At 40.5% G+C, this 12,430-nt stretch overlaps 1 protein-coding gene across 2 annotated transcripts in view; it reads right to left on the bottom strand.

Annotated features, from left to right (window-relative positions):
- The window catches only part of LOC139140579 (BBSome complex member BBS5), a 28,759-nt gene that overhangs the window by 12,734 nt on the left and 3,595 nt on the right, over positions 1–12,430 (bottom strand). The window contains exons 3-5 of one of the 2 annotated variants that reach the window (XM_070709923.1): positions 10,158–10,244; positions 8,950–9,193; positions 3,960–4,095 (exon numbers count right to left, since the gene is read on the bottom strand). In XM_070709923.1, the coding sequence (XP_070566024.1) occupies positions 3,960–4,095; positions 8,950–9,193; positions 10,158–10,244 (467 nt within the window). The remainder of the gene's footprint in view (positions 1–3,959; positions 4,096–8,949; positions 9,194–10,157; positions 10,245–12,430) is intronic. The other variant, XM_070709924.1, reaches the window with a different exon arrangement.

The raw sequence follows: 12,430 nt of genomic DNA, 5'->3' as shown, positions 1-12,430 counted from the left end.
CGTGAAATTTTGGTCGCCAGCCAAGGCTACAAATTTTGTCAATTGATTGAAGCATGGAAAAAAGACGTCCATGTTCTCACGTATAAGTTCGCCTGGAATAATATACTTATCACATGCGCAAGCCAAGAATTGATAATTTTTTGCATAATAAGAGAACTTTCCTCCAACTATTCCACGTTTAAACCTGGGAACTACTTTTGGAATAATATCATCAATCGGCAGTGGGCCAGTTGTCGATCATTTCCAGTCATAGGTACTAGGTCGCGTGGGCGAGGAACGGAGCAAATGCCTGATAACATCACACAACACGTATCTCCCGCGAAGTTTATACATGATTCCAAACATAGCAAAGACCTAAAAATTATCTCAGACAAAGTTGCGTATTTTTCGAGAACAAAAATTCACTGAATCTCAACGGCACGAACACTATAACGTCGTTCCCGTCAAGACCCTGGTTGCCATGCGGAACTCACAGTATAATGCTACCAGCTTCGAGTTCGTTGTTTTCGAAAAATGTTCATGCAATTCCTTAGGGATATACAAGCTTTACATTCTTGTGTTTTCGTAGTTCGGATTATTGTTGTCGTAGCCTGTGAAAATATTTATCGTGCCCATGACGCCTCCAGCTTCCGCGAATTCCGTGGACATGTACCGGTATGCATGCAAGGCGAACACGTCCAGTGCGTCAGACTACCACAGTCTCATGTGGTTCATTACACGACGGCCGCAGTGTGGTATACGTAATGCATCCACACATCGGTATGTATCGAATCACAAGTGACTGTGGCTTAAGTACGCCCTCTGACGGGTATTGCCTCCAGATTGCCTCGGTTTCAACCAGGAAGTGTAATTACTCGCGTCAATCATTTACATCCATGGTGAAAAGTATTGGCTGTATGATACGGCCGGCCGGCCGTACGGCTGGCACCACGAAAGTTTATAATTTCAAAGGCGCGCCACTATTGGCGAGCACGCCCAAGAAATCCGCGACAAAACAGAAAAATACGCGAGAATGTCGCGGAATCGCGGCCTGGTGAGAACGCTGAGTATTGACAGACGGAAGTAGTTGACACCAGCATACTGGTTTTCAACTCTAATACCTTCTCTGTCTATAAATAGACACGAGAAGGTAAAAATCAGACCTGTAGCTCTATTGGCTCGCTCAAAATTAGATATGTGCATAATTAATGAGGTACAATATGTGGCGTCATAAGCTGTCCCATCATACCATATATGAAGGGTGGTAGCACTTGTGGTTACTGAGTCATGGACAAATATGTATATTTCAGATCAAAGGTCATCAAGGTCACATGACATTTTGTCAAAATATCCGAGATATATGCGTGAACGGATGGACTCACGGATGGACGAACAGACGGACATGACCCAATCTATAAGCTCACTGGACTTCATCCATGGGGACAAAAAATTGTGTCACTGCATCCTTTTTGCAATATAAATGCGATGAGAAACTAAATTTTTATTTTTCGTGGCCTTATACATGGGAGTCTATGGAGATCTGCCTTATACATGGGAGTCTATGGACGTGTAAACTAAAAATATGCAAATTTCACCACGATTTGCCCAAATTTGGGAAAGGTCACTCCTATGCACTTCCATACCAAGTTTCAAATCAATCGGACTTGTGGTTTCAGAGCAGGAGATTTTTTGACCAAAAATGGGAGAAAATTACAAAAAAATTCATGAAAAATAGCAAGTCCAAGATACTGACCCAAGATGTGCACAATCATTTCACGTCAGCCAAAAGTATGTACATGCTAATTTTTCATGTAATCTGCTCAGTGGTTATTGAGTTTTTTCAATTTTGACTGTTTTTACATTTTTTCACTTAATTTGCATATTTTTGGCAATGACAACTTCATTTGAACAAAATCTCATCTACAGCCCATCATCCATGTACACACCAAATATCAAGATGAAATGTACAGCGGTTTTGGAGTTTTTGATGTTGATGGACAGACATACAGACATACAGACATACAGACATTTCCCTAGCCTATAAGAATAGCTTCCATTGCCATATATACATATGGCTATGGGAGCTAAAAATTACAGAAAAATTCATACAAATTGTTAAAATTTTGCACTAAAATTTTGGCAGATGGAAATTACAGGCTACAGCGCTCAAAGGATTAAACAATACTGTGGCAGCTGTTACAATTCTCTATACTTTGTTTTACGAGATAGCAATGGATTATGATCTGTTTTTTTTTTAATTTGATCTAGCATTGAATAATATTTCCATAGTACATCAAATGATGAACCTAAAAAAGAAAGTTGTGTTGCTCTTCAAAAAAAAAATTCATTACAAGGAAAAGAGTCTTCCATTTGTAGCCAAAAATTATAGAGGAAGTAAAAAAGCTTTATCGGCAATTTCATGATGAATTTCAGAAAATTGGAAAATCATTGAAACAGCTATTCTGGCAATTTTATGATGACCTCCATAAAATTGAAAAAAACATCTCATCATACTTTACGGTGGCAGCTTAGTTTCTTTGGCACTTATTTTCAATCCACCTTTTTTGCATAAAATATGAGGTCATGCACCCAACATGTGATACATTTCCCATCAGCTCTACTGTTGAAAAATTCAAAAATTTTACTTTTCAAAAAAGCATGTGTGTTTGCATTACCCAACACTGCATTTTTTGGCAGTTTTTTTCACTCAGAAAAGTTGAAGCAAGGATAGACAATCGACCAAGGTGAATTTAGGGCATTTGATAATTGGGCATACTACGTCAAAAGCCATGTTGAAATGTTGAAATTCACTTCTGATTGTGCACAACGAGCCTTCAAAATCTCAACTTGGGGATTTTTGCATTAATTATTGGCCTTTGTTCATGTCTGTCAAGATATCGTCACATCTGGGCAGTTTACCTGAAAACTGGAGACAAGGTATGTCAGAGATATTCATTCCAGGTCAACTGGCGAAAAATTAGGCAAATCTGTCCAAGTGCTACTGACTAAAATACCTATTTAAATAGAGGAACACACACTGCCCAAGATGATCCAAAATTTGAATGGTACAAATTACAAACAAAACCATACATGCATTTTAATACTCATTTGTACAACTGGGTTTGTTTGTACGTGTAGCTCCATCACATGGCCTCTTGAGCGTACTGAGTCTGTAGAAAACCGCTCGTCCTTTTTATCCCGGGGTGGAACCATTGATAAAACTGTCTATCAATGCAGCTTAGCCTAGGTAAGCACTGTTACTACATTGGTCATGTCCGCACAGGGTTGCATGTGTTTTGTTTGTGTACTTATTCTCTGAGATATGATCTTGTTGCAATTTTATATTGGACAATATCAAAGAACGGGTAAATACATATGGTCTGTTTTCATTCAATCCTTTGCTTGATTGGTGGCTCTTTTCACCTGATTAACATTATAAGGTTCATGACCTGTCGTTAATTTTCCGTAAGCTACCACAGTAGCTTTGAACTAAATATTCTGACCAGAACGTTAAGCAGCACAAAGTGTGGCTTATCAATATCAGCTTGGGTACTGATTAAATTTCAGAGTGGGCAAATCAATTGGGAATCTTGAGCCAGTGGTGGAAATAGTGCCCTCTGTGGGATTTTCCAGAAAACCTTGTCCATTGTCATGATATAGCTCAGAAGGCTACAGAGAAGTCCTTCACAGTAGTCTGTGATTTGCTTTGCAGAAGTTCGATGGCAATCCTACGAGACATTTTTTCAGTCTGAAAAAAATCCTACAATACTACTTCAGGATATTTCTGTGAATGTTGTTCAGTCAAGTTCGTGATTAACAATAGCATAAAGAAGGTGTGTCAATGACTACATATGCACCCATAATACATGAAGCTTTCATCTCTTCTGTCTTGAAACTGGCAATAATTTCACAAATCTCACTTGATTATTGGACAGTTTTTCAGTTGCATTTAGTGACTCTATTTTCTATGCTGGGATTACCTGATCACTGGACAAATTCCAGACACCGTTGACTTTGTCATAGACTTGTTCCTGTGGTAGGAGTCTTAGCTGTTTGTTGTTGATGAGAGCTCCCCTAAGCTTCAGGTCCCGATACATCTTGGTCGTCTCATATGCACTGAAATGTATTTCAAATGATAAACTGTAAGGAGGTAGAAATTCTAATTTGCAAGACAAAATTGGCTGTTTCTACTTTTGATATTTCCTTCATATATTACAGGTCATGTACAGAGAAGTCATTATCACTCTTTCTGTGATTAAGTTTAAATTTCACAGTAATACTGCTGGAGCAATCATTTCTCACCTGCCATTATGAAAAAAAAAAGAGACTGCCTCATGAGGGCGCTGTTTAAAAAGTTAGGACAAATCACTCATGTACCAGTGTACTGCCCTAGACAGGAATATTTTGCAGTTTGTCACTTTAACCTTGCAAAATAGAGCTGTAGTGTGCAACTTTTTGTATCAGTTTTCTCAATGACGAATCTCTCCAGCATTTTGCAGCCTGGGAATTCTTTTAAAGCCTAAAAACCCTGGGGAACATTGCCCTACAACTTTTAATCACGATACTGAAGCAAATCCTCTTTAACTCAGTTCAGAGATATCTGAAGACAAGTGATGTGATACACAGTGTAGCCAAGGTAGAGGGGCTTCCCTGCCTTAAAGAGGCACTCCCACTTGGTAACATTTTTAAAACACATTTTTTAATGCCAACAGTCGATATTTGACATGGCGACAGCGTGCGGATCGCGAGATATCAATAAAAACATGTCCTCAAAAAAGTTAAAGTTTGAATTCCGGTGGCCCACCTGAATTCAGCTTCCGAACATAGAACATTCGGCACTGGGGCCATTGTCAACTAAGCTATGGAGTACGAGTCTACGCTGACGCTGCTGTACGCGTACGCCAGAGCAGTACCACTCGCGTCGGTGAGCGGTCATGTCCCATGGGAGAAAGCTGAGTCCTAGTGACTCGGCAAAAAAACGAAAAAACAAAGTTTGCTGATTCCACCAGAATTCGCATAGGTGACTAGCACAGATAGGTGCGGTTGATACATAGTATGCATAGTGGCCGCCGCGTGGTATGCTCGCAAACCACACGCGGTGGCCGCTATGTATCGAACCACACGTAACTGTGTGGCAGACGACAAAATGTAGTCATCAGAGGCAACTAATATTTTACATGTAAAAACTGATATCTATGTGGTATTGTTTGAAAATTTAATACAACTGATTGAGAATAGTGAAAACGACAAAAACTAAGGAGAAGTTTTAAAAAAGAATTACCAGAGGTAAGGGCATTGATAATGATGTATATAAAGTCATTGCAGTAGGAGTAAATTAATGCGTCATTCGAACGTTTTTGGACTCCTTAGAATATCGTCAATCAGCACAACAACACACTTTCGGGGGATTTCGGGTCATAACCAGAAACGATCGTAAAACTTCGGGATGTGAAAAATACGCTCGGGAAATGACATGTTTTTATCGATATCTCGCGATCCGCGCGCAGTCGCCAAGTCAAATATCGACCGTTGGCATTAAAAAAATGTGTTTTAAAAATGTTACCAAGTGGGAGTGCCTCTTTAACCCTTTTCCTGCCGAGCGCCCTTGTCCGTTATCCTGCCAAGTCAGTAGAAAGCCGCCCCATAATATGTGCCTGCAAAAGATTGGCTCTCCTGCATGTTATCCTGCCAGGCATTTTGGCAGAAATCGCCCATTTTCAGGGTAGTTTTAGCCGTACTTATACGTGTTAGACTTCGATAATTTCTACATGCCCGTAGACAGGGGAAGGAGCTCAAGGGTTGCTGCAGAAAAAAATTGAGGTCACCGGCTTTGTTTGCCCCTGGGAGTGCGTCATTTTATTGCCGTTTCATGTTTATTTTTTCGGAAATAAACTCCTTCAGTATTACGCACGTCCGCTAGGCACAAACATCACCTCACTCGTCTGTTAGTCAGAGACCCTGAGGGTCGTGCTAGGGGTGCAGAAGCACCGTCAAACCTGTCCTGTTTCCCCAGGGTAGGGTCAATTGAATACGTACCTTAAACGACTTGGCAGTGTAGCACAAAAACTACGTTTTTGCCGTTGTATTAACGACATGGCTGAGCCATTGAAGCACAGCTCAACGTAGTTTAGCCAGCTCAGTTGGGAGTTGGCTTACGAGTGTTACCGTTCATTACTGACTTAATCGAGTGGTCCTCAGTCAGGTTTGTACCGACATGGCTTGGGCTGCAGCTAACCAGTGATAACCAGTCACTACACCCAAGTCTTCAGTTCACTTTTGTGATGCACGGGTGCAACGCAATATGCTTCCATTGTTCTAGCCATCGACGTGTCCACATGCCTGGCAGCCATATTGTACTGCTAGCTGGTTTGCATAAAAAAAGCAGTCCCTGCTAACTGCAGGCGGTATCCCCGTAGCATATTGACCTTATGTCACCTTTTGAATTCTCTGTACGCAAACAGCGTACGTAGTTACTAATGCGTCGGCAAGAGGATACGTTTGCCTGCAAACCAGAGCCAATACTTCGGACGATGGAATAAATAAAAAATCCAAAGCTACGTCCATTGAATGGCACGGCCAAGGCGGTGAAGGACGTTGCCTGGCTTGAACTTGCAGAGCTGAAGCCCAGCTTAGTACGTCGGACACCAGTTTGTAATGGTATTTCCGAGTCGTTCATATCCGTTCCATCGGAGGAACAAGTCGAGCCGTCCCGTCAACAAGTCATCGTTGATGACACAGTCCCCGCTTGTCCATTTTGTTGTAATCTTTGGTGTCTAGGTAGCTTTGGTCTAGGTAGCTGTGGAATGACATTGATGCAACGGGTGTATCAGGCCTGTGACTTGCATAATAAAGTAATCTGAGGAACGTTCAATAAATGACTCATCTCTGCCAGTAATGACCAGAGAAGGAACTTTTGATTACATCACACATAACGATGCCCTCACTGCCTCTAGTGTAATGACGGCACATACTATACACATGGTTTGGTGGAATTTTCAAAATGGTATGGGATCGGGTATGTTGTTGTAATCAGCCGTTTCAGATCATATAATGAAACAAATTAATGTGCACAAGAATGCAGCCATAGTATTTTATCTTCGTATCACGTTTGAACAAAACCAGTCCATCGAGGGACAGTGACCTATGTTTATGTTTCAAAGACATAAAAAATCACACCAAAATTGAAATCAAATGGCTGTCTATTGACCATATGGATCATAGCACAAAATTAGTAGACATGCATATGTATGCCATAGTACTTTATCTTTGTACCAAGTCTCAACAACATTGGTTAAGGAATATTTGCATATGATTAAGCCTCAAAGACATGAAAAAATCCAAAAATGACCATCTGGCAGCGATATCGGAAAAAAATGACAATCTGGCAGCCATATTGGAACATGTCACGAAGTAAATTGACATGTATATGTATGCCATAGTGCTTGATCTTTGTGCCAAGTTTGGACAAAATGGGTGTAATGACCTTTGAATTACGCTTCAGACATGCAAAATTCCAACAAAATGGCAGTTCTGCAGCCATATTGGATCCCATCGCAAGGTTAATTGATACATGCATATGTATGCCATAGTGCTTTGCCTTTGTGCCAAGTTTGAACAAAATCGGTTCAAGGATGTTTGAGTTATTGGTTCAAAGACATGAAAAAATCACAACAAAATGGCCGCCTCACGCCCATATTGGATCGTATTGCAATATAATTCGACATGCATATATAGGCCATAGTGTTATGCCTTTGTGCCAAGTTTGAACAGAATCAGTGCAAGGATGTTTGAGTTATGGTTCAAAGACACGAAAAATCACAAACAAAATGGCCGCCTCGCGGCCATATTGGATTGTATCGGGATATAATTTGACATGCATATGTAGGCCATAGTGTTATGCCTTTGTGCCAAGTTTGAACAGAATCTGTTCAAGGATGTCTGAGTTATGGTCCAAAGACATGAAAAATCGCAACAAAATGGCCGCCTCGCGCCCATATTGGATCGTATCACAAAATAAATCGATGTGCATCTGTAGGTCATAGTGCTATGCCTTTGTGCCAAGTTTGAACAAAATTGGTTCAGCAGTGTCTGAGAAACTGTTGATGACGGACGGACGGACGGACGGACGGACGGACGGACGCACAGACGGGACCCAATCTATAAGTCCCCGCCGGACTTCGTCCGCGGGGACTAAAAATACGTTCTCATTTTCAGTCACGCACAACTGAATAAGTGACTTTCGTCTCGCACCATCGGCATATCTGCCAAGTGTTTGCAAGAGGTAGCCTTCTAGATTAGCATTGCCGAGTTGGTCAAGTTCGGCAGCAATCTCTATAGTGCCAGGCAGCCAAGTACGTCCAACTCCGCCAGAAAACGTCACCATGCTATCCTGCCAAGTCCGCTAAAAAGCGGTAAAAAAACCCAGCCCCCCTCGGGTGTGGGGGACTGGCGGACAGGTTTCTGCACCTTTCCCTGTCTATCGACTCCCTGCGAACCCATTTCGAGGGAAAAGGCGTTCCTTGTCAGAAAACCTCTCCTCGGATGACCCCTAAACGCACAGGGGATAGCAAAACGTAGTGCCGTCGACTTGGCAGGAAAGGGGGTACCCAAAAAGGGCCCGATTTCCACCGGGTTGGGAGAATAACAGTCACCAGTGCTTAGATTCTGGCTACACCGAATTTCAAGCGGATTTTCACCAACTTGGCAGGAAAAGGGTTAATCTCCTTGTTAGACTAGTATAACACCTGTAAGACTGATACCTGCTGATGAGAGATATCAGAGTATTACATAACAGATTGGTTTCATTACCCAGGTTTCCAGATTAGACATCTATCTCTTTCTATTGATATTTTCATTCGTAAGTTGTTGCTAGGAGCAGTGTACCAAACATAATCTAGTTATTACAAAATATAAAGCTGAATTCTTGTCATCGAATTCTTTTCTAGTGGCTCTGTAAAAATGACACCTTACCGATGAACCGCAATGACAGATGTAAAAAGCCTTGGACTTCCTGGGACCAGATTGGTGAAAATGAACTCAAATCTCGTGTTATTGCACCGCGTCAGGATGTACAGGGCTTCTGTCTGTCCACGGAGTTTGGAATGGGCGGTTCTGGTGGTGACGTTGACGATGCAGTTGTAACCCACTGACAAGTTGACTCTTGGCAGGGTCTGCGAGTGCCAGATTAGCCGGAGGTTTGTCACCAATAAACGCCCTGTAATCGAGAGAACAAACAGTTGGTGCACCAATGAATGTGAGGAAACTGGCTAGAGATACATACTTTTAAAAAAAATGTCAATAACATAATAGTATCACTAACAATAAACTAACAGCTAATATGCATACATTTGAACAATGGAAGGAAACTGAATTTCTCCTACATTAATCCTGTCTGGTCAGATCAAAACACAGGGAGCTCATAAAGTCAGATCTCTCAACAACTGAAAAAATATAACTTCGGACATTAGTTGTGTTATTATCAGAAATTAATATGGGTTAAACATGACCAAAGACATAACCCAATTTAGTTACATCAGTACATCATATGTTGTCCATAATTTGTCAATTACATTAATATCATACATGTAACCATATTTACTGTATCGAACTCAATAAAATCTGCTGTATATTGTCGTCACACAGACTCCCTCAATATAAATACTTTCATAATGATGACAATGGTCACTGAAATGTACTGGCGGTGGTGTTTAAGTTTAAAATATAAAAATACACAGGGCCACTTTGATCTAGGGGTATATCAAACCATGTGCACACAAACAAAACCTGTCTTTGCACAAAGTCCCATATAAACACTTTCATGCCGGTGACAATCCTCACTCTTTTTTTAGCTAAATTTCATTTTTGCTTTTACTGGAGTATATTTAATCCTGCCATGAGCTTAGTTTCATAGTACTGACTGGTCTGCATCCTGATAATGATACCCAGAAAAAGGTGTATCCCTTTGAAACAGGCATATCGGTATACTGTATGCACTGAATCACCACATGGAGAATGGGGGTGTCTCAACTCACGGTAGCGTAAAGAAACCATGTTAAACTATGGTAGACGAAAGCCGCAATCACTCTGAATCAAGCAGCCTAATTTCACTTTACCTTCCTGTACTCGCGAAACATCCTGGCACTGCCAACTGATAAAAACACTGAGGTACATATACCCACCTACATAATTGTGTGGTGCGTAGTAGGGTCCACCTGTCACCAAGGTAGTAGCAGTCGCAAAATGAGGAGAGCCTACATAGATTGGAGCTTTGCAGGTAGGAGGAAAAGCAGACAAGGTCGGCAAAGGTCATACATGGAGCAAAGTGTCGGATTCGAAGAACGATGCAGGGATTATAATACTGTATTTACAAACACGGAACTTCAATTTACAGGGTGATTGGGTTATATTACTAGCATGGATCTGGGTAAGTGCAAGGAAAAAGGGTAGTTGATGCTCTTACAGCTTTGGATTACGACAACTGTTTACTTTTATATGATTCTGAAATGCTGTTGGATATTCAACTTGTAAAATGCATGAGGAAATTTAAATACATGTATGGTGACACTGGTGAAATGGCTTGATCGGATGGAATTTCTTTCAATTCAACTGTCAGGACATGGAAGCCAGAGAAGAAGTGTTTTCTCTATCATACGGTAAATTATCATCAGTTATTGGTCAACTTGATCATTCTCAACACTTGCTTTTTTTCTAATCACATCCGTATATTTAATTTTTTCTATTCCTTGGCACTATATGAACCCAAAACAGCGTAATTTTATAGAGTGATTTTATAAATTTGTCAAGAGCACCAATGCTTGCTATCACTTTTATCCGACTGAATAAGATCATTTCATATTTGTTACAAGACAGGGCTGTGCAACATCAACTATCTGGCTGCTTGTCAACTGAGATAAGATAACTCACTTTGAAGACTATGATTTTTTTCCTGTGACTAGCATTTATAGGTAACAAGAATGCTGAGACATACTAAAACTCACTTTATGAAAGGTTATGCAATATTTCCTAGAAAACCACCGGTTACCATTTGTGTGACTCAGCGTAGGAATGAATTTTTGCAGTCTGCTGTTAAAAAATCACTGACCTTTGATTGGTGCACACCTATGTGTTGCCTCACATTATCTACAGGTCTGGATTTCAGCTGTAACATCGTCACATTTTCTTGCAAACAAGGGGAATGAAGCATTACTTTTACGCTTCTGCTCTAAGACATTTTTACCATTTCTTTTTCAACGACTGATAGTCATTCATTTTACGGTCAGTGGTTTGAAAAAAACAAACGTGTACATGAGTGGATATAGCATGGATTTCATTTCACAATAAGGGCCACCACTTATACCTGAATACATTGGACAATATCACTTATCTGAATTTCTGAGCAACATCAAGCAATTCCTTTCGAACTATTTAAAATATGATATGGAGGCTATCAATTTCTATTTTACTGCAATGCAATCAGGTACAACTCAATGAAATCATGAAATCTCACATTACAGCACTCATACTAGAAACCTTTATTGTTGATGTGACATGATCAGTGAAGATGTGGCGTTGACCTGTGTGTACATGTATGTATTTTAACAATGTGGAAATCAAGATGAGGTTCAGCATTGATTGGATGACAAATTTTATCAATAGGCAGTGACATTAAACATTTACAATATACCATACCAACAGCACACCTGTTACCAATATGGTGTTCAAAAATTTACGATGAACTTTGTTTAAAGCTGAATGAAACAATCCCCGTCCCTACTGTGGAATATGCATGAGGGCATGGGTGTTACCGATACTACCTGCTATGTTCAATCTAAATAACATAGTGTGTGTGAGTCTGGTCAGAGTTTGATGTGCTTTCGTTGTTGAGTCTGTGACCAATTGCAGCTATGACTAATCAGTTCTCACACTTAATAGTTTCTAAATTATTGTTCCGTACAAAATGTTGCACACTCTGACAATTTTCTACATGACTGATTTAGTTGTACATGTTTTGAAAGATAATTGAATATTTTACCTGCAAGATTAAATCTAGCTGGTCGAGAGACTGTGAGCATATTATCTGGCTGTGAAGTTTTCATTCTAGGGCACTACTAACAACTTCACCTGTTCACCCCAATTTCCTATAAGCAGGTCCACAATCACCATTGATAAACAATAGGTTTGGGCTAAACCATGGTGATGAAAGGGGTAAATAAAGAGCAGTAAGCAAGCAGACCGTGGATGCCACTGTTGAATCACCCACAGGTGAAGGGGGCTCCGTCCATGAACCTGGACATGTTCTCCGGAATCCACTCAGCTTTAAACAATCAGTGAGGACACAATGCTCAGTGATGTCATTTTACACGGTTGTTAGTATCAACATAAAATGGAATATATGCACAGACAAACACTGTCTTCAAACCACCTTCCAGAATTAACCAAGTGTTGCAAAATG

The sequence above is a fragment of the Ptychodera flava genome, chromosome 9 (genome assembly GCF_041260155.1).
Source record: "Ptychodera flava strain L36383 chromosome 9, AS_Pfla_20210202, whole genome shotgun sequence".
Taxonomy (NCBI): Eukaryota; Metazoa; Hemichordata; class Enteropneusta; family Ptychoderidae; genus Ptychodera; species Ptychodera flava.
The sequence above is the reverse complement of the archived record's forward strand: the minus strand, read 5'-3'. Positions and strand labels throughout refer to the sequence as shown.